The sequence below is a fragment of the Akebia trifoliata genome, chromosome 11 (assembly GCF_017979445.1).
Source record: "Akebia trifoliata isolate Shusen 1 chromosome 11, ASM1797944v1, whole genome shotgun sequence".
In the NCBI taxonomy this organism is placed as follows: Eukaryota; Viridiplantae; Streptophyta; class Magnoliopsida; order Ranunculales; family Lardizabalaceae; genus Akebia; species Akebia trifoliata.
The window spans coordinates 12095257-12117748 of record NC_141385.1 but is presented as its reverse complement, the minus strand read 5'-3'; the positions used below and the strand labels follow the sequence as shown (position 1 = coordinate 12117748).

At 39.3% G+C, this 22492-nt stretch overlaps 1 protein-coding gene across 5 annotated transcripts; it reads right to left on the bottom strand.

Moving 5' to 3' along the window:
• Positions 1-7268: 7268 nt before the first annotated feature.
• GLT1 (NADH-dependent glutamate synthase 1) lies at positions 7269-21142 on the bottom strand. 5 transcript variants are annotated; one of them, XM_086459262.1, is made up of 23 exons: positions 20808-21142; positions 20155-20668; positions 19944-20063; positions 19674-19787; positions 18530-18682; positions 17958-18058; positions 17768-17864; positions 17126-17235; positions 16360-16463; positions 15952-16131; positions 15524-15867; positions 15358-15428; positions 14800-15269; positions 13610-14479; positions 13004-13158; positions 12563-12724; positions 10752-12356; positions 9644-9862; positions 9250-9518; positions 8767-9072; positions 8346-8613; positions 7969-8226; positions 7269-7842 (listed from the first exon to the last, which is right to left on the bottom strand). In XM_086459262.1, the coding sequence occupies exons 2-23, from the start codon at positions 20548-20550 to the stop codon at positions 7567-7569; spliced, it is 6648 nt and encodes a 2215-aa protein (XP_086315388.1). In that variant the 5' UTR covers positions 20551-20668; positions 20808-21142; the 3' UTR covers positions 7269-7566. The 5 variants fall into 5 exon arrangements, with proteins under 5 accessions (XP_086315388.1, XP_086315390.1, XP_086315392.1 ...); XM_086459264.1 differs by having other exon boundaries at positions 9644-9858; positions 10757-12356; XM_086459266.1 differs by lacking the exons at positions 17958-18058; positions 18530-18682; positions 19674-19787; ... (1 more) ...; positions 20155-20668; positions 20808-21142 and adding an exon at positions 17436-17520.
• Between the last annotated feature and the right edge of the window lie 1350 nt (positions 21143-22492).

Sequence of the window (22492 nt, the reverse complement as noted above, 5' to 3'; positions counted from 1 at the left end):
GACGATGTATTTCATCCATTTCTCTGTTGGTTCGTATTGATTTTCTTTGACAATATTCTAATATATAGCCCATCGTGGGAGACACACACATCCCATCTTCGGATGGTCTTTGAAGTTCTCTAGGCACATCAATTATTTGTAAAACACTCAAAATGTAATTTTGGGCAGAAAGAGGTAGAGTACTTGGGCCACCTTATTTCTCGCAATGGAGTTGTCACCGATCCAAACATGGTTAATTGACCTAAACGGACCATGATCAAAGGGCTCCACAGTTTTCTTGGGTTGACTGGTATTACTGTCGTTTTGTGTGGGATTATGGTAAGATTGTTGCCCCACTCACAGCCATGCTACGCAAGGATCAATTCAATTGGTCAGATGACGCAGAGAGTGCTTTTATTTGCCTTAAGGAAGCAATGACATCTACACTGGTATTAGCACTTCCCAACTTTGATATCTCATTTGTCCTAGAGTGTGACGCCTCAGAAAAAGATTTTGGGCTGTTCTTATGCAAGGAGGCCGACCCATTGTTTTTTTTAGCAAGGCATTATCTGGAAAAACATTGGCTCTATCGACATATGAAAAAGAAATGATCGCTATTATTCAAGCGGTAACCAAATAGCAACCTTATCTAATTGGGTGAAAATTCAAAATTGCAACCGATCACCACAGTCTGATTTTTTTTTTTTTTTGGTTTTGAGCTACAAGTCTCATCAATTGAAGCAACAAAAATGGATATCCAAATTACTCAGCTATGACTACGAGATTGTGCATCGGGCAGGACATGAAAACGTGGTGGTCAATGCTCTCTCTTGGCTAGGTGATGAGCCCCAAGTTCTAACTCTCTATGTCCAACAAATTGAAATTTGAGCCGAATTACAAGAAGAGGCAACCAACAATGAGGAGATTCGCAAGTTGGTAAGCAAATTGCAAGATGATTACCTGGATACAACTACCAAGGGCAGCAATTGTACTACAAGGGGCGGTTCATGCTACCTCTCAACCTCGGTTTAAAGCAATTTTATTACAAGAGTTTCATTTGTCTCATATGGCAAGGCATTCTAGGGTGTTGCGAACTTACAAATGGTTGTCACAGAATTTTTATTGGTTGGGAATGAAATCCGATGTGCAAGACTACGTTAATCAATGTGAGGTTTGCCAACGTAACAAATATGAGACTATGGCTCCTACGGGTCTTCTTCAACCACTTCCAGCAGCGGACAAGATATGGAAAGATATTTCCATGGATTTTATTGATGGGCTACCTATTTCCAAGGGGAAGACTTCTATCATGGTGGTGGTTGACCGCCTTTTGAAATATGCACATTTTTGTGCATTGGCACACCCCTACAAAGTTCATTCTGTGGTGGAATTATTTGTTAAAGACATCACTAAACTTCATGGAATGCCACGTTCCATTGTGTGTGATAGAGATCCAGTGTTTATTAGCCAATTTTGGCAGGCTTTTCTCTCTTTACAGGGTACTCAACTGGAGATGAGTACCGCATATCACCCTCAAATTGATGGGCAAACAGAAGTCTTGAACTGTTGCCTTGAGACTTACCTAAGTTGCTTTGTCGGTGACCAACCTAAGCAATGGATTAAATGGGTTCCCTGGGCTGAATGGAGCTATAACACCTCATTCCACTTCTCCATTGGTATAACACCATTTGAAGCGGTTTATGGGCGACCGCAGCCAATCCTAGCAGCCTATGAAACTGGTTCAACGGCGGTGGATATGGTTGATCGAGAATTACGAGATTGGAATGAGGTTCTTCATAAGCTAAAAACAATATTCCTAAGGCCAAAAATCAAATGAAGCTCTACCACGATCAAAAACATACAGAATGTTCTTTTGAAGTAGGTGACAAGGCTTTTTCTGAAATTACAGCCATATCGTTAATCTTCCCTTTTTAAACAATCAAATCAATAATTGGCCGCCCTCTTTTTTGGACCTTACAAGGTTCTCAACCGTATTGGACCCGTCGCCTATCAATTGGATTTACCGCCTAATACACGATTGCATCGGGTATTCCTTGTGTAGCTCCTTAAGAAGTTTATTGAATCGGATGTCATCACTAATCTGACCATTTCAATCGTGACAGATACAGGGGTCTGTTGAAACTATTAGTTGTTAGTGTTGATCGAGTCTTTAGGATCTGTTTCTGTTAGTTGCTTAGTGGTTTGAATAATCTCTATTCTTAAGGAGAAGTTGTTTGTTTCCTAGTCTCTAGGCATATAAAATGTGGGCTGCAGATTTTTCTCTGTTCTGTTATTTTTGTAAGGCTATATATAGCCAATTTAGCAATTTACTTGAATAACAAGAAGAACTATTCTCCTGACTTCTTTTGTGTTCACTAGAGAAGCAACAGAGAGTTCTTATCAAGTGGTATCAGAGCACCATCACAGGGACCTGATTGAAATTAAAAAGCAGCAATCTTCTAAGGTATTTAGCAACGAGAATATGGCAACTGAGAGTGGATTTGTGCAACCAGCGATCCTGAAATTCGATGAGCATTATGATTACTGGTTTATGCTCATGGAGAATTTCATGCGATCAAAAGAATATTGGAGTGTAGTTGAAAATGGGATTCCTGCAACAGCAGCAGGAGTTCAACTCACTGAAGCATAGAAGATGCAAGGCTGAAGGATATGAAGGCAAAGAATTATCTCTTTCAAGCCATAGATCGGTCAATCTTGGAAACCATTTTGAACAAGGATACAGCCAAAAACATTTGAGATTCCTTGAAGCAGAAGTTTCAGGGGACAGCACGAGTATAACGAGCGCAACAACAAGCTCTCCAAAAGGAGTTTGAGATGATGAACATGAAGATGGGAGAGTCTGTGAACGAGTACTTTGCTCGTACTCTTGTTGTGGTCAACAAGCTGAGAGCCAATAAGGGAAAGATGGACGATGTAGCAGTCATCGAGAAGATTTTGAGGTCCTTGACACCCAAGTTTGATTACGTGGTGTGTTCTATTGAGGAGTCAAATGATTTGAATGCTTTTTACATTGATGAATTACAAAGTAGTCTTCTAGTACATGAGTAGCGTATGAAAGCTCATGTTGTGGAAGAGCAAGCATTAAAGGTTACTCTTGGAGAGTCTTCAGCAGAAAGAAGACGAGGTCGTGGTAGAATTTGAGGACAAGGAAGAGGAAGAGGCAGACGGAGCTTTGGCAAATCCATTGTTGAATGCTATAACTATCATAACCTTGGACACTTTCAATATGAATGTCCAAAGAAGGAGACAGAAGCAAGAGCAAGTTTTGTGGAAGGTGGTGAAGAAATGTTGTTGATGGCGTACGTGGATGATAAAGAAGCCAATAAAGAAAAATTGTGGTTCCTCGATTCTAGATGCAACAATCACATGTATGACAAGAGGGAGTTTTTCTCAGATTTTGAAAAAAAATTCAGGGAGAAGGTGAAATTGGGAGATAATTCAAGCATGGATGTGATGGGTAAAGGCAATGTGTGAATGTTGGTGAATGGTTTTGTACAGATTATTACTGGCGTATTCTATGTTCCAAGATTAAATAATAGCTTGATAAGCATTGGTCAGCTAGCTGAGAAGGGACTTACAATTCTCATACAACACGGAACATGCAAAGTTTATCATCTTGAGAGAGGACTAATTATGGAGATTACAATGTCCTCGAATCGAACATTCAAGATGTTTGCTCAAACACAACTGAAGGAGGAAGGTTATTTCAATTCTTTCGTAGAAGATCCAACTCAACTTTGGCACTGCAGATATGGTCATCTAAGCTTCAGTGGTCTGAAAATTCTTCAACAAAAGGGAATGGTGAAAGGACTACCTTGTCTTGAAATCTCGTCGAAGGTATGTAAAGATTGCTTGGTGGGGAAGCAACGGAGATACCCATTTCCTAGGGAAGGCACTTGGAGAGCTTCTCAAATTCTTGAACCGGTGCATGCCGATATATGTAGACCAATCAGCCCTATGTCCAACAGCGATAAAAGGTACATGATTAATTTTATTGATGACTGTAGTCGAAAAGTTTGGGTTTATTTCTTGGTTGAGAAGTTAGAAACATTTATTACCTTCAAGAAATATAAGAATCATGTTGAAAAAGAGACTGATTTGAGTATAAAATGTCTTCGTACTAATCGTGGAGGTGAGTTCACGTCACTTGAATTCACTAATTTTTGCAGTGAGAATGTTATTCGAAGACAACTGACAGCTGCATACACCCCTCAACAAAATGGGGTTGTGGAGAGGAAGAATCAAACTATCATGAATATGGTTCGAAGTATGCTTTCAGGAAAGAAGATTCCCAAAGCATTCTGGCCTGAAGATGTGAATTGGACAGTTCATGTTCTCAACAGGAGTCCAACTCTTGAAGTGAAGAACAAAACTCCAGAAGAAGCTTGGAGCGGATTCAAACCATCAGTGGATCACTTCAGGGTGTTTGGGTGTGTATCTCATGTTCATATTCCTGATTGCAAAAGGACAAAGCTCGATGACAAAAGTATAAGATGTGTTTTACTTGGAGTAAGTGAGGAGTCAAAGGCATACAGGTTGTATGATCCCATGTCTCAGAAGATTATAATAAGTATAGATGTGGTGTTTTAAGAAGACAAGAGCTGGGATTGGGATAAAAGTCATGAGGAAGGTATTTTGATTGACTTGAATTGGGGCGACAAAGAACCAGATGCAGCTGTTGGAAATGGAGGTGAAGCTGAAACTGATGAGCATACTGAGGAAACTGAAATTGATGGTCAAATGAAGGCAATTCATCTAGCTCAGGTGAAGATCCTTCCCTTAAATCTCTTGAACAAAGGTCAAGAAGGCAACCAAGTTGGATGAGGGATTATGTAAGTGGAGAAGATTTATCTGAGGGAGAAAACATGGCATATTTAGCCATGTTTGCAGCAAATGATCCAATTTTATTTGAAGAGGCACTAAAAGATGAAAAGTGGAGATTAGCGATGAATGTGGAGATTGAAGCTATAGAGAAAATTGATACTTGGGAATTGACGAATTTTCCTATTGGGGCAAAGAAGGTTGGTGTGAAATGGGTGTATAAGACGAAACTCAATGAAAATGGTGAGGTGGAGAAGTACAAAGTCTGTTTAGTCACAAAAGGTTACACTAAAAAACATGGTGTTGACTACACTAAGGTTTTTGCACCTGTAGCACGATTGGAGACAATTTGATTGATAATTTCTCTTGCAGCTCAGAAAAGGTGGACAATTTTTCAACTAGATGTCAAGTTAACCTTTCTTCATGAAAAACTTAGTAAAGAGGTTTTCGTCAAGCAACCTCTTGGTTATGAAAAGAAAGGTAATGAACAAAAAGTGTACAAGTTAAATAAGGCTTTATACGAACTAAAACAAGTTCCACGAGCTTGGTATAGTCGGATAGAGTCATATTTTGCTAAGGAAGATTTCGAGAGGTGTCCTTATGATTATACTTTGTTCATCAAAACGGGAGAAGGAGGTAAAATTCTAATTGTCTGTCTCTATGTTGATGACTTGATTTTTACGGGCAATGATAAGCATTTGATTGTTTAATTTAAAAATTCTATGATGCATGAGTTCAACATGACAGACCTTGGAAAAATGAGATATTTCCTTGGTATAGAAGTAATGCAAAGACCGGAGGGTATTTTTATCTATCAAAGGAAGTATACACAGGAGGTGCTGAAAAGGTTTGATATGGATAAATGTAATTCAGTCCATAATCCAATTGTTCCAGGTTGCAGACTTATGAGAGATGAGAATGGAGTAAGGGTGGATAGTAGTCGATACAAGCAAGTAGTTGGCAGTCTAATGTATATGACTACTACTTGGCCCGACATTATGTTTGTGGTGAGTCTTCGGATCATCCCACAGAGCTTCATCTTCAGGCAGCCAAGAGAGTGTTGAGATATCTAAAAGGGACTTCTGATTTTGGGATACTTTATAGAAATAGAGAAGATGAGAAGCTGGTTGTCTATACAGATAGTAACTACGCTGGAGATTTAGATGACAGAAGGAGTACTTATGTTTTTCTGTTGAGTTCAGGAGTTGTTTCTTGGTCATGAAAGAAACAACCAATAGTCACTTTGTCTACCACTGAAGCTGAGTTTGTTGCAGCAGTTTCATGTGCTTGTCAAGCAGTTTGGGTAAGGAGGATTTTGAAGGTTTTAATCATGTTCAAAATGATAGTACAACATTCTTTTGTGACAGCAGCTCAGCTATTAAGCTTTTGAAAAATCCTGTATTACATGGTCCAAGCAAGCATATAGATGTCAGGTTTCATTTTCTTCATGAGCTTACAAAAGATGGAATTGTAAAGTTGGTCCATTGTCACACTCAAGAATAGGTTGCAGACATAATGACCAAGCTATTGAAGCTTGAGAGGTTCGTGAAGCTGAGAGGTTTATTGGGGGTCTGCACAGATCCAAGTATAAACTGAATAAAATTGGTATTCAGTTTAAGGGAGGATGTTGAAACTATTAGTTGTTAGTGTTAATCGAGTCTTTAGGATCTGTTTCTGTTAGTTGCTTAGTGGTTTGAATAATCCTTATTTTTATGGAGAAGTTGTTTGTTTCCTAGTCACTAGGCATGTAAAATGTGGGCTGCAGATTTTTCTCTATACTGTTATTTTTGTAAGGCTATATATAACCAGTTCAGCAATTTAATTGAATAACAAGAAGAATTATTCTCCTGACTTCTTTTGTGTTCACTAGAGAAGCAACAGAGAGTTCTTCTCAGGGTCATCAATCCTTTGCCAAAGGTTATTCTTGACCATCCATGGACTCGCCAGTGGAGAAGGATACAAGAAGTGATCTTAATACAAAGGGATTGGCTTCCACTTGAAGATGCTTTGTGGATAGATTGTCTACAATTCTAGTTGCAATTTCCTTCTTTCAACCTTGAGGACAAGGTTGCTTTTCAAGGGGTGGGGAATCATACATCCTTAGGTATTAAAGGGGTTGATGTGGCAAGTAGGGGCTGACTGGGAGAATGCTTGGGAGACGTGGTCAAAGAAGTTGGCAGATTTTGAATTTAGACTGATTATAGTTAATTTCGAGAGGGTAAGAATATTTTTCATCATTCTTCCCCAATTATTCCTAATACCATGGTTAAACCCTTACCCCTAAGACTACTAATGTTACGACCTTTTTCCTATTCCAGTGGACCAATCAAGTCTTCAAAACTTTTCCCAGAAAACCTATGTATCTGAAAACACAAGAATTGCTTCTGCTTCTGTTCACTTTGCTTAACAAATAAGAATCATTCATATAAATACAAAAGCAAACCTCAGATCCAAAACAAACCACCTTTATACATCACTTTTAAGCAGAATGAAAGTTGCAAGAATCCTTCTAAACAAACACAGAATTTTCTACAAAGAATTGGAATAGAAACTATAGATTAAAGGCTAGGGAAACTAACACCACAAAACCAATTGTTGCATCTATCCCCAGTTCTCATGTCCACAACTGTTGTTGCTTTGAGTCCCTGTTGTTGGGATGAGGTCGGGCCATCTCTTACGGTATTATTATGGTTGAATCCACCAACATTTATTGTCAAAACTAAAAAGGAAAAATCTTAAGGTTTCCTATGTCATTATTGTATGCTTGCTGCTATCCTGATGTAACTTGATGATTTCTTCATCCGTGCTGCTTGTACTGCTGAGATCCTCTTCTCTCATTACGTACTTGTCCACATGAGAAGCGGCTTGTCTGCCCTCTGATATGGCCCAGACTACCAGAGATTGTCCTCTACGGCAGTCTCCAGCCACAAAGACACCATCCACATTGGTTGAGAAGCGTCCATACTCCGCCTTATAGTTCGACCTGTTGTCTCGCTCCAAATCTAGTGTGTCTGCAATAGTCTGGAGAAATCGCCAATACAATCACCGATGAGAAAACTACTGACCCAGTTTGGAATCATTTGTAATCATCTTTAAACAAGACTTTTTGTTTTTCTCATAAGGAGAAATATAGAAGAGAGTACTTACAGACTCAGGACCGAGGAACCCCATGGCCAGGAAAACAAGGTCGGCTTCAATTATCTCCTCTGAACCCTCAACTTCCTTGAACTGAAACTTCCCACTAGCATCCTTTTCCCAACGAACCTGCACTATCTCTATTCCTTTCACAACCCCATTCTCATCACCCACAAATCGCTTGGTCAAAACCTCGTAAGACCTTGGATCTTTCCCAAATTTGGAAGCTGCTTCTTGGTGACCGTAATCTACACGGAATATACGAGGCCACTGCAAACAATTTGGAAAGGGAAATTAGAAGAGCCAAGAATGAATAAATAGATTTTTTTTATAATAGAAAATAAATAAATAAAATTAATCAATTTAGTTTGAGAGAGAGGGTATAAAACCTGTGGCCAAGGGTTCCCTGGAGCCCTGGTTTGAGGTGGCTGAGGAAGAAGCTCTAGATTTATGATGTTGGAGCAGCCATGCCGAATAGATGTCCCAATGCAGTCAGTACCTGTGTCACCTCCTCCAATGACCACTACCTTCTTCCCCTTAGCAGATACGTAATTCCCATCCTGAAGATTGCTATCGAGTAAACTTTTTGTGTTTGCATGAAGAAACTCCATGGCAAAATGGACTCCTGAGAGTTCACGCCCTGGAACAGGAAGATCCCTGCACACAACAATAATCCACAAGATATTTTCCGTATTTATTCTACAACAGGAGAAAACTATTATGGGGATACTATATACATAATTTTTTTTTTGAGAAGTAATACTATATACATGATTGATATGAGAATGAGAATGAGATCATCCCCATTACCTTGGTTTTGTTGCTCCCAAGGCCAAAACAATAGCATCATTCTCAGAACGAAGCCGGTCAAGGGAGTACAAGGGATCGATTCCAACATTAGCATTCACCACAAAATTGATGCCTTCCTCTGCCATAAGGTTGACCCGTCGTTGAACTACATCCACTTTGTCAGCCTTCATATTGGGGACTCCATACATCATAAGCCCTCCAACTCGGTCAGCACGCTCAAATACCGTAACCAAATGGCCCATTCTATTTAGCTGATCGGCAGCAGCTAAGCCAGCTGGTCCACTACCCACAATAGCGACTCTTTTTCTGCAGTAACAAACAAAGTAAAGATGTTTGTCTTCATAAGAAGATTACATAGAAAACTATCAATTCCATCCACAAACATTTCCAAGAAATGAATGATATTTCATGGAAACAAGAATCTGCTTAATTTGAAAATAGGCGAATAAAGAGACAATGCACCAAAAAAGTAAAGAAGCATACCCAGTTCTCCTGAGAGGAGGTCGAGGCACCATCCACCCTTCCTCAAAGGCCTTGTCTATGATGGAGCACTCTATGGTTTTAATAGACACAGGATTCTCAATGATGCCAAGAACACAAGAACCTTCACATGGTGCAGGGCACACACGACCTGTAAACTCTGGGAAGTTATTTGTCTCCAGAAGTCGATCCAATGCTTCACGCCACCTATTTTGGTGTACCAATTCATTGAATTCTGGTATCTTATTGCCAAGAGGACACCCAGAGTTATCCTGAATAGAAAGAAGTAATAAAAAAGAAGCAAACATATCTTGGATTAGACGACTAGATTATGGCTTGAAAATCAAAAATCAAATGCCAAAAACCAAAACTTTGACATATGTACAGTAGCTATTACCTGATGACAAAAAGGAGTTCCACAGTCCATGCAACGTGCAGATTGAGTTTTTAAAAGTGGGCCTGGTTTCGTCATTTCCATAACCTCTTCCCAGTCATTAATGCAAACATTAGGGTCCCTATATGAAATGCTCTCACGCTCATACGCAATGAAACCCCGATGCTTGACAGCATCTGGAACCCGAGTGGGCCTCTTTAAAGTCTGTACCTCTTCCACTTCCTGTGAGTTCCAAAAAAAAAACTCTTATTCTACCCCTTAAACAGAATGGTAAACTAGACACAAATTACCTAGAAATGTAGCTAGAAATATCCCAAGTTCAAATTTTCTGATTGTTTGCCAAAAGTTACTATTTTTAACAAAATTTACCCGCTCTTCTCAAAAGGATGATGGCAAAACACAATCATAACACAACAGAACAGAAGTGTCTTGAAATGAGCTAAAATGATGTGTAGCATGAATTATTCGAACTTCGAAAAAACACAGGACTCTAGATCATCATGCCAATCTGTAAAAATTATCCTTTGTAGCACTTGACCGACCATCTTACAAGTCACATAGTCATTTAAACCATGTTACAAACACAAAAGTAACAACTGCCTTCGGAAAGGAGAAAATATAAATGTTGGTCATCAAGCTCCCTTATGTAATGAAACCAGCTAGAGCATCTAGAGATAGTCTTGAATGAGTCCAGAAATCTTGAAGACGGGAAAATTCATAACCTGACTTTCTTGAATTAACCCAAAAAGAACTCAAATATGTTACAAACACAAAAGTAACAACTGCCTTCGGAAAATATAAAAATATATAAATGTTGGTCATCACACTCCCTTATGTATTGAAACCATCTAGAGAAAATAAATAGTCTTGGATGAGTCCAGAAATCTTGAAAATGGGAAAAGGCACAACCTGACTTTCTTGACTCAACCCAAAAATAACTCAACTAGGAACATCAAACTGATTCACCAAGTTTCCTAATAAGAAAGAAATGCATTTATGATTAAGAATATCCGTGTGAAGGAAGTCTCAGAAACATGGTTAAGGGAAAAATATAGCAATAAGTAATTTTCTGAGACTAAAGTCAGGCATTAATGACAGTAAGATATATTACCTGACTTGCCTTCTCATTTAAGGATGCAGCAGCTGCCAACTTCTTCAGCTCTTCAAAAGCATCCACTTCCACTAACTCTGCCTCTTCTTGTTCTGTGGCTTCTTTTGCAGCCTCTGTTTCAGACTCTTTGGCAGTTTTTTCTGCCATCACATTCTGAAGAACCCGCTTATAGTCTCTGGGGATTACTTTAATAAACTTGGGTAGAAAACTCTCAAAGTCAGCAAGGACTTCCCTTGCTAACTCGCTTTCCGTGTGCCGCTGATGTTGTTGTATCATCATCATCAGTGTCATTATATCCTCCCCCTCTTCAACTTTATCAAGATCCACCAGCTCAAGGTTGCATTGAGATCGGAACTTCTCGTCCACGTCAAGAACATACGCTATCCCACCACTCATCCCTGCAGCAAAATTCCTCCCAGTTTTCCCAAGCACAACAACAGTCCCACCCGTCATGTACTCGCAACCATGATCACCAACTCCCTCTACAACAGCCTTGGCCCCTGAATTACGTACACAGAATCTCTCCGCTGCCATCCCACTAAAATATGCCTCACCACTAGTTGCCCCATAGAGTGCCACATTACCAATCACAATGTTTTCCTTAGGATCAAACAGGCTTTTTCTTGGAGGGTAGACTACAATCTTACCACCTGATAATCCTTTCCCAACATAATCATTACTGTCACCTTCGAGCTCAAGCATTATGCCAGGGCAAAGGAAAGCTCCAAGGCTTTGACCAGCACTTCCGCTGAACTTTATATGGATAGTATCTGCAGGAAGCCCTGCCATGTGATACCGCTTAGTGACTTCATGGCTGAGCATGGTTCCAACCGCACGGTTCACATTCCTTATCGGCATCTCAAAATATACAGGAAGACTTTTTTCTAAGGCAGGTTCAGATAAAGATATCAGTTTTTGGTCTAAAGCCATGTCCAAGCCATGGTCTTGTTTCTGGATGCAGAACTGGGCAGCTTCTGGCCGGATGTCGGCCGCAGGTCTTAGTAGTAGTGAGAGATCAATATTTTCCAGCTTCTCATTGCTCTGGACCACTTCTTCATCAAGTTCCAACATTTCCGAACGACCAACCATCTCATTGATTGTACGGAATCCTAGCTGAGACATGATCTCCCGAACCTCCTCAGCTACCATAAAGAAGAAATTAATGACATGTTCAGGTTCTCCAGCGAACTTCTCCCTGAGAACAGGGTCTTGGGTAGCGATACCAACTGGGCAGGTGTTTTTGTGGCACTTACGCATCATGATGCATCCAAGGGTTATGAGAGGGGCAGTGCTGAAACCAAACTCCTCGGCACCCAAAAGTGCAGCAATAGCCACATCTCTTCCAGTTTTTAGTTGTCCGTCTGTCTGAAGAACGGTGCGTCCACGAAGGTCGTTTGCCACTAGGGTTTGGTGGGTCTCAGCCAAACCAAGCTCCCATGGTAGCCCAGCATTCTTGATGCCAGTCCAACGGGAAGCTCCTGTACCTCCATCATGACCTGAGATCAACACATGGTCGGCATGGCCCTTTACAACCCCACTGGCAATTACTCCCACACCAGCTTCAGATACCAGCTTCACACTGATTCGAGCCCCTGGATTTGAGTTCTAGAAAAGAAGACAATAGTTGTCACAAGGATTAGATTATTCAGTCAATATCATTAAATTACCAATCCATTGTTGTCAGCTACTACTTCCAAACACATTTGGTCCCTGAACTCTCAGCCGAAAATAAGTTTCAGGGAAGCATTTTAAAAAGGGTTGCAAGGGAAAATGTATATGAAACCCACTTCAACAAACAAAGATGTATGTACCTTCAGATCATGAATTAACTGAGCAAGATCTTCGATGGAATAGATATCATGATGGGGAGGGGGACTGATGAGACCCACACCAGCAGTGGAGTTCCTAGTGACTGCAATGTCTCCAATAACCTTATGGCCTGGAAGTTCACCTCCTTCACCTGGTTTTGCCCCCTGTTTCAACAGACTGACAAACTTTAGTACGGAACCAAACCACAGAGAAAACAAAACTCCAGTTTATACCCTCACCAAATTCCAAAAGTAGGCATCAGCTAAAGATGCAAAGACACTCAAAGGTGCTTTGCAGACTCAGCAACATCTGCCCATGAACATAAACTCATGAACAAGAGGAACTCCCGTTCCGCTAAACACAAAATATGAGTTTAAATAGAAAAAAAAATTAATAATAATAATAATACAAGAACCCTAAAACATATATCATCCATGAATTACCTGAGCCATTTTTATTTGTAGCTCATCAGCATTTGTAAGATAATAGCTCGAGACTCCGAATCTCCCACTTGCAACCTGCTTGATTGCACTCCTTTTTGGATTCATTGAACCATCTGGAAGAGGCTCCATGCGAGATGGGTTCTCACCTCCCTCACCTTTGGCAACAATCATACCAAAAATAAATAAATAAATTTCATGAAACTGCCGAGGTCCATAAGTTCAAACTGAACATTTTTGGTAAGAATATTTAACTTTCACAAAAACTTCCCGAAAATAACAAAAGAATACATAAAACATATCAAGGAGAAAGAAAATCCTCAAAAATTGCAGCAAATTCACCTACGATGAAGCACGGAATGCATATGAAGGAAAACAATGGATAGAAATGTTCAGTTTAATATGATAGTAGTAAGTAGAAATCAATGGATCGCTGTTAAAGATGATTTGAAATGACTCCCAAAATGTTGTGCTAAAAAAGCAACAATAGCTTGGAACCTAATTGTTAGACCCCTCAGAATTCCTTTTTCATCTTTCAGAGTCATAAAGATTTGATCAGATATATAGGTGACACGGAAAATACAAGACAGGATTAGATCAACAACATACCTGTATTTGATTTCCCCCCAATTTTATTCATGGCAAGAGCCAAGGTTGTGTGTGCCTCCAACGATATTGACCCATAACTCATGGCCCCAGTGCAGAAGCGCTTCACAATCTCACTAGCAGATTCCACTTCTTCCAAAGGAACTTTAAACTCTGCGTCTTTAAACTTCAGCATCCCACGCAGATTACAGTTCTTATTCAGTTCTTGTATGAGCTTCGAATACTCTTTATATGCAGCCACGCTGTTTGTTCTTGCAGCTTCCTGCAGCTTTGCTATAGCAAGGGGATCATTAAGATGCACCTCACCACCTTTTCTCCAATGATAATCTCCAGGATTGGGCAGCGCCACAGCCTCTGCACTTCCAGGAGGCAAACTCCGGATTGGAAACGCAAGTTCATGAAGCCGAAGTGCATCTCGAGCAAGCATTTCAAATGTTGCGCCCTCAACTCTGCTTGGTGTCCCATTGAAACATCTCTGGATTACCTCAGATGAGAGACCCAGAGCTTCAAAAATCTGAGCACCCTTGTAAGATGCCAAGGTCGATATCCCCATTTTTGCAAGAACCTTCATCATTCCATAATTGCTTGCTTTGAAGTACTTCTTTACTAGTTCCTCCTTTGAGTGGAACTCACCACTTGACTTAGGTGGGATCTTCCCATCAACTTGCAATCTCCAAATGGATTCTATTGCCAAATATGGGCATATAGCATCAGCGCCAAAGCCAACCAGAGTACAAAAATGGTGCACTTCACGTGGCTCAGCAGATTCAACTATTAATCCAATACGAGTTCGCTCAAGCTTTGAAACTAGATGGTGATGAACAGCACCAACAGCCAGGAGGGAGCTCACAGCAACACGCTTTGATGAGAAAGCTACATGGAAACAAATGAGTAACAATCAAAAGTCAGGCCAGGTACTAATTAAAAAAAGATTGTGCCAGAGGTACCAGTGTGAGCATAAAATCGCAGAAGTAGAGATATGTCACAAAATATCAATCTGTAAATCGTGTCCTGATTATTAGACTGATAAAGAAACAAGAAATCTCATACAATGAATATAATAAAACTCAAGCTTCATCTTGATTGGCATGTTCACAACTTCGATACATCTGATATTTTGGTAAAAATGGAAGTTTCTTAGATGTTCCACCGATACATAGTTAATTGGATGTCCCAAAGTTGCAGAAAGTTACCTCTGTCAGAAAGCACCAATGCCGTATAACCCTCCTTAATAGCATTACGTGCTTCAACACAGATTCTATCCAAGGTATCCTCCAAACCTTTCCTACCACGGTCTTTAGAATAAGTTATGTCAAGAACCTTACTGCGCCAACCTCTATAGTTCATCTTTTTTATGGCCTCCATTTCTTCCATGGACAGGAGAGGCCCTTTCAGCGAGAGGCGATGGCACTGCTCTTCGGTGGTTTCAGTGAGATCGCCTTCTGGACCAATCATACACTCCATGGAGGTGACTATCTTCTCCCTGATTGGATCGATTGGTGGATTTGTGACCTGAGCAAACATCTGCTTGAAATACTCAAATGTGAGTTTCTCCCGGTTTGACATCACAGCCAAGGGGGCATCGTTTCCCATTGAACCTAGAGCTTCAGTACCATCTTTTGCCATAGGTAACAACAGCATCTCCAAGGATTCAACGGTGTAACTGTGAGATGAAGAAAGGTAAGGTTTATTTTATACTTCTATAACAATGCATAAAAATCAAGCAAGACAAAGATACAGGGTTTACTTACCCAAAAGCCTTCAGTGGAGCCAATAAACCACGAATACCCATCGTTTCCATGTTATCATCGTGGGTAGGTGCCTAAAGAAAGAAAAATACAGAAACTATACTTAGAGCTCCTCATTAAGCAAAATACAAACTGAAGGAACTGCAAGACAATCTGTTCTTGGACTTACAGACACCACTCCAGATATGGCTGGTGGGAACTTGTCAGACTCGTGAACAGAATTGACAATATCCTTCAGTTCTATCTTTTGTCTTTCGAGCCACTCCCCGTACGGTCTTGCCAACGAATACTGCTTCTTCAAGGCCTCATCGTCCACAACAATATGATTCTCAAAATCTACCAAAAGCATCATTCCAGGGTTGAGTCTTCCTTTCCTGGACACTTCTTCAGGGGGAATGTCTACAACACCAACTTCACTTGCCATGATAACCCGACCACTATGAGTGATATAAAACCGACCAGGACGCAATCCATTACGGTCCAATGTAGCACCAAGATAGCGACCATCAGTAACTGAAAATCATTTCAATAAATGTAAGTACCAGACAAATAATTACAAACCCTTAACATGAAGACAATTCAATCCAGATAGTTTACATGATATAAGAGCCGGCCCATCCCACGGCTCCATAAGAGCCGAGAAATATTCGTACAAAGCCTTCCGTTCAGGATCCATGTTCTTGTCGTTTTGCCATGCTTCAGGGATCATCATCATGATCGCTTCAGGGAGAGTTCTACCAGCTCGAACTAGAAGCTCGAGGACGCCATCAAAAGCTCCTATAACAATCAGATACTTCCCAGTTAGAAAAGGGAAAGCCGCATGTGGATTTTTCATCTTTCACTTCTTCCCTAAACATATGAATCCATGATTCATATACTTGCACGCAAATTAATGCATGCTCATGCATGAATAGACAGAAACATGCAGGTAAGCAAATGTAGATGCAAATGTATCCGTCTTTCAGTGTACGTGCACACAACCAAATTGAGATGTTACAGACTCACCTGAATCAGATGAGCTGCCATCCACAATGGGTAGAAGCTTCTTCATTTCATTCGTCGATAGGCCAAGTCCCTTGCATTTCAGTAAACCCTCGCGTGCCTTCATCCTAAATGAATAAACAAGTACATGCATCAGCATCCCCAATATCTATCCAATGTGCTGAAAATAAAATAAGACAAATCAACAGTCATATATTATTCAAGAAATTCTGTAGACTTCTAACATAACACATGAGCACTTCTAACATAACACATGAGCCATCAACATGGACAATCTAGTGTGAATTTATGGATGGGGATTAACTCCAAGTTATACCAAATATATCATTCTATGATTCAAAGAACGGTTTGTAAGCATTTCCCCATACGTGTAACTAACAGTAACCATGTGACTGAGCCATCCTGAGGCAGATGAATCATTCAAATCTACCAGATTTACAGATTTCAACCACATGGGTCTGCCTTACGTATAAATCAGTCATACACTAACATTTATCATTTTACAGGAATACTTCTTAAAATGTCCAGAAACTAATAATTAGAGAAAAATGAAAATAATAACTATAATTTTTAAATTTTACCTAATCAGACATGCCTGGCACTCCCGCCCTCATACCCCCCAACCCAAAACCCATAACCAAGTAACAACAAGTCCATCAATGCCATTGTCTTGGAATGAGGGGGCATGTACGCCTAGTCTACCATTATTATATGTACGACTCGCCAGACTATCTCCCAAAGAAAATAAAGCACCAAAGTTAAGACATACCAATTTACATTGCCTCGAAGTGTGTTGATCTCCCCATTGTGGCCCAAGATACGCATAGGTTGAGCACGATCCCAGCTTGGAAAAGTGTTTGTTGAGAAGCGAGAATGAACCTGTGCACCCATTAAACAAGCCCACATTGTCACCAGCAGTTTTGTGTACAATTTATTCATAATAATAAAAACAAAATGATCCAAGATGGAAAACATGAATTGTGTGTTCAGATAACCAAATAAAAATTAATGACAATAGAAATCAAGTTGCGGTTTTATTTTCATGCCAATACAATAGCATCATGAGAACCCTAATCTACCTTGACCAAATTCAATTCCCTTTCCACCTCCAAATTGGAAGTCTCTTCAAGAAGTGGCCATAGGGAGGAGCACTGCATCAATTTTCTGCAACATGGTTTACTCCATATTAAGATTATTTTTTGCCAACTCACCCAAGGCATTCAATCGAGCATCCAAATTCAAATGTTAATCAAGTGAGTAGAAGAACTTAAGAATTCATTCAAGCTTTGATGCCTTAGAACACATGCTTAACCTTACATCTGTCTGTTACCAGTGAGTTCCCCCATGCTGCTCGTTGGTGTAGTATGGAGTTTGCGGATAAAGAAGTAAGGGGAATGGGGAGTATATTTACCAGGGCCATGTAGCTTGTAAACCTTTCATTGCCAAGATCTGCATAGTAGTACGCCTTCAACTGATCAGGCTTTAGTTGACCTTTGTAAACAACAGTCCTGCCAAACATGAAGAAAGCATAAACCCTATTGCAGCATAGCCACAATAAACTAAAAATTATACTTCACAACACCGAAATAAACAATAGGTACCTTGAGGAGAGAGAACAGATGTAGAAGTCCCTAACTCCACCATGATGGAGGTTTAAAGCAGCCCGGATAGCGACCATTGAGACCCTTCTTAGTATGTACATCTGTGAATTTTGCGAACCAGGGTGAAAAACCATTTACACAAAGAAGCATTAAGTTATTTTGAGCTAATAGGGAATAATGAAATATTGCAACCCTAAACAGTACGGATCTTAACAATGAACCTCAGACAAATGGCAATGGTTCAGACCATCCGACGACCAAAGTGATTCAAACCATCTGATCCATGTAGCTTTTGTCTGATTTCTTTTTCCCAATTAGCCCAAAATACTACAGGAATTTGATGGTTAGGTTCATCCAGTCAAATAAAGATTTGCTCCAAGAGATCACCTCAGTGGGGTTCTTGGTTGAATGCAAACCCAGGATCAATTGATATATTAGTAAACATTTTCAAAAAATATATGGTATAGAGACATAGTCGTATATTTGCAAGTTGTAACCATATATATTGAAAATTGGGAACTGACTTTAAGATAACTGAAGCAAGCAACTAGTAAACACATGTACACATCTACCTGTTGCTCAAAATCAGCTTTTGACTTAGGGCTTGGTGTAAGGAATACTTGTTCAACAACAGGCTCTGTTTGTATAGCAGATTTTCCCAAGCCTGTGTTATCAGTTGGGACAGAACGCCAACCAAGAACAACATGTCCAAGTGACTCCGCAACCTTCATGTAAAATCGAGGATAATATTAAGTTAAAATTTAGTACCAATAACATCCCAAATATATTTAGACAGAAATCAACCAACAATTAGAACATAACAAAATTAGTATTCCCAGTAACAGCTACAACCAGGGTATTTAGATAAAAGCACCATGGTCTCACGCATACAAGCAAACACCAGTAGAGCAAAAGAAATGCATACCCACACTTTGAGTGGGTAATTTATGCAGAATATGAAGCAAACAGGTTAGCCACTGGCCAAGATTGAACCTGACCATGAAAACACCAATCAAACAAGCCCCTGTATACTTGATAAAATAAGTGAGTTCACTAGCATGTTTTAAATTATCTGAGCGTTACGAATTCATAGTCGGGTCCAGCTCTTATTAAGCTCATAAAATACAGAGGGTATTGATGACATGGCCTGGGTCCAAAAGATGTCAATAACCTTCCAAGGCATAATCTTAATGCACGAGTAAGGTCACATTTTAGTGGTTAGTGTTTGGCAAATTACTTAAATGATTGTAAAAGACACATAATTTTACTTACTCAAAAAATTGCTAAATAGCCAATAAGTTTCCTTCATATGAAAATTTTCTATTGATCGGGAAAAAGAAAACCAAAAAGTGAATACAAGGTAAGTCATAAAAATTGCTTCAAGTCCAGCGATAATGATATATATCCCTTTAGATGTAACCAGATCAATTCACCACGAAAGATAGAGACAATATATTTATTTGCCTTCACTAAGAAATAACAAATTCTTTGAAAATCTATACTCCTTGAGAAAGGACAAAACTGATATTTCCTTGCTGATTTTGGTCAGAATTGAGCTCTCTAATACTATAAAAAAATAAATAAATAAATAATTTATTCCGAAAGCTCAATAAAAAATTATATTTTTAAAAAGACATGGAAGCTGAAAAATCATATTCCCGCCAAACAACTAATACACATTGGTTAGCTCATAACAAATTGTTAGAACAAAATTACCTTTGTAAAAACAATTTTGCTTTCTTCTCTGCGACTCTCAGATGTCGGCAAGAAGAACATGCCAACTGCGTACTCCCCTGGCGGGGGTAGCTGAAATCCAACATCCACGACAACCTGGCAAAATTAAAACCAAACCCCAAAATCAAAACCAAGATTTACAAAATTTATCTGTACAGTACGTATGACTCTTCCAGCACTGTAACTGAATCGAAACCAATTTGAATATTCAAGAATAGATACTCGAAACTAATGAAAACCAGATGAACATGCCTCGGTGAAGAATTTGTGAGGGAGAGCTACAAGAATGCCGGCTCCATCCCCAGTGTTTGTTTCACAGCCACAAGCACCTCTATGGGTCATCCTTAATAACATCTCCAATGCATCATCGACCTGCAATCGACACGTTTCGGAACCAAAATTCAACAAATCGAAAAATCAAAGATTAAAAAAAAAAAACAAAAACATAAGAAATCAAACATACAGTTTTCCTGCTATTTTCACCGGATAATTCAGCAACAAATCCAACTCCGCAAGAATCCTTATCAAACGAAGGATCGTAAAGACCAAGAGGCTTTTCCGGTACTTGCGACAGTCCCATGGACCGCACTACAACTCTAAGAGTCGGAAAACGTCCTGGACCATTAAATCGCCATTGATGAACCCGGTCCGAACCGGTTGACCGCAATTTTGTACCAAAGAACTTGTTTCCCAAAATAATCTTCCGTCCCTTAGCAGGACAACGAGATGAGACTCCGTTATCACGGTGTCTAGAAGTAGCAGAAATGTAAGAGAGGCCATTTCCAGAAGGGCGGTTTAGAGAAGGAAGAACAACTGAGTTGTTCCTGAGTTGAAAACCGGAATTTGGAATCGCCGACATCACTGAAAATGAAAATTGGATGATTTTTCAAAGATTTTTTAATCAGCGTCTCAATAACACGTTTTCAATCAAGAAAGATCAATTGGTAGGTCTCAAAGAATTCAACACCCAACAAGATCTGCAAACAAGAAAAAGAACACTGACTTATCACAGAAAAGTTCAGGTTTTACAGAAGAAACGGAAGAAAACAGCAAAAAAAAACCAAGTGATCCGCCAGATTTCACCGTTTTCTTTGAGTTTTCACCTCAAAATGATACCTTTATATGCAAAACTCGAAGAAATGAAGATCTTTATTGAGTTCTGAAGCGATTCTCAACCCAAGATTTGGTTTTTCCTGCTTCGGAATATTCGTCAAAGCTATCCAAACACAAGAAACCAACAAAGATAATGAAAATCGAAATGAATTAGATAGATCGACAGAAGAACGTTTTGCGCAAATTCTTCGCAGATCTATCTGGTTTAAGTTGCAGATCTGTAAGACCTGGAGATTAGAAGAAAAAAAAACTGAATCGCAATCACAGAGAAATCGAGCAAGAACGATAGGACTCCTCACCCAAACAATGACCTCTGTCTCTCTTTCTCTCTAAAACCAACGCAGAAGTCGCTATTTATTTATTTATTTGACAGTGTTTTCCATCAGCTCGAGTTGACTGTACTTCCACTTTTTAGACCAATTAAATTTCCTAAAGATTCTTATATGTGTATCGCGAAGATTAGAGGTTAAAGTTAGGTGAATTTTGTGGGGGCCACCATCTCATCTACCCCCATACTCCAAAGTCCTCGAACACTTCCTCTCCCACGAAGGCAGTGGGTCCCACATCACTTTCTCTCATGACGTTACAGCTGATAGTTTCCTTGTCAATGACACGTGGATTTTGCCTATGCGGCACGCGACAACCGCTAAGTGTAGGTCCCACCTACCTGGGGACTACCACTTCTTCTTAGCCGCCTCAAGGCTCGGTTCCTAGCCTCCGCGGCTCGTCCCAATAAGCTAAAGACTGGTTGAAATTTAGTTACTACCCTTGACCTTTTCTCTTAATGACTTAAACACCCTCGTATCATACCTTGTTTCTTGTATTATCGGATAAAAGGCCAAAATGTCATATGTGTCTCCCAGGTATTTTCTATGAGAGAGATTCTATTGCCACACCAAAATTTGCTAACACCACCTCAATGAATATGTAAATTTTCGAAGAATTAACACAAATCTTAAGGGCCATTAGTACAAGTTGATGTGGCAATAGAAGCTTTCTTTCTAATAATTGTATTTTTTTTCTTTAATTTGAGGATAGTTTTATGGTGTAGGCTATCGACACCCATTTTTTTGCTTATCACACCCGTTTAAATGTTAAATGTCAATAATATATAAGTACGTAAATACCATTTTAAATTTTGTTATGTTTTACGGCATACACTCATTGAATAAATATAACTTTTACTTCCTACTAATTCGAAGCATAGCAAACCCTATCGAAAACATCCATATTGAAAAATTCTATCAAACTTCAGTCGAATCCACATAACGAACCAATTTTTCTTTAGAAATTCATCAAAAGATCGTATTTTGATAAATTTATGGGGATATTATTGATTAAAATCTGATTTTTTTTTTTTTTACCATTATTTGGTATAATTCATCATTTTGATATATGGAAGTGAGTTTTTATCATTTATTTTCATCATCTTTTGTCTATTGAATTATTTTTAATGAACCATGTTAAAAATAGATGTTTTCTTTATCATTTGTATTAATTATTATTTTTCAAAATTTATAATATGTTTGGTAAGGTAGTACCGAACTCATCAGCACTATTTCGATAAGTACATATCAAATGCATTTTCTCACATGGGATCCCCATGCAAAGAACTGTTTGGCATGTTCTTACTGTATAATAACATATTTGTCAATACGTTTCTATCGAATTTATCGTTCTTAGATAAG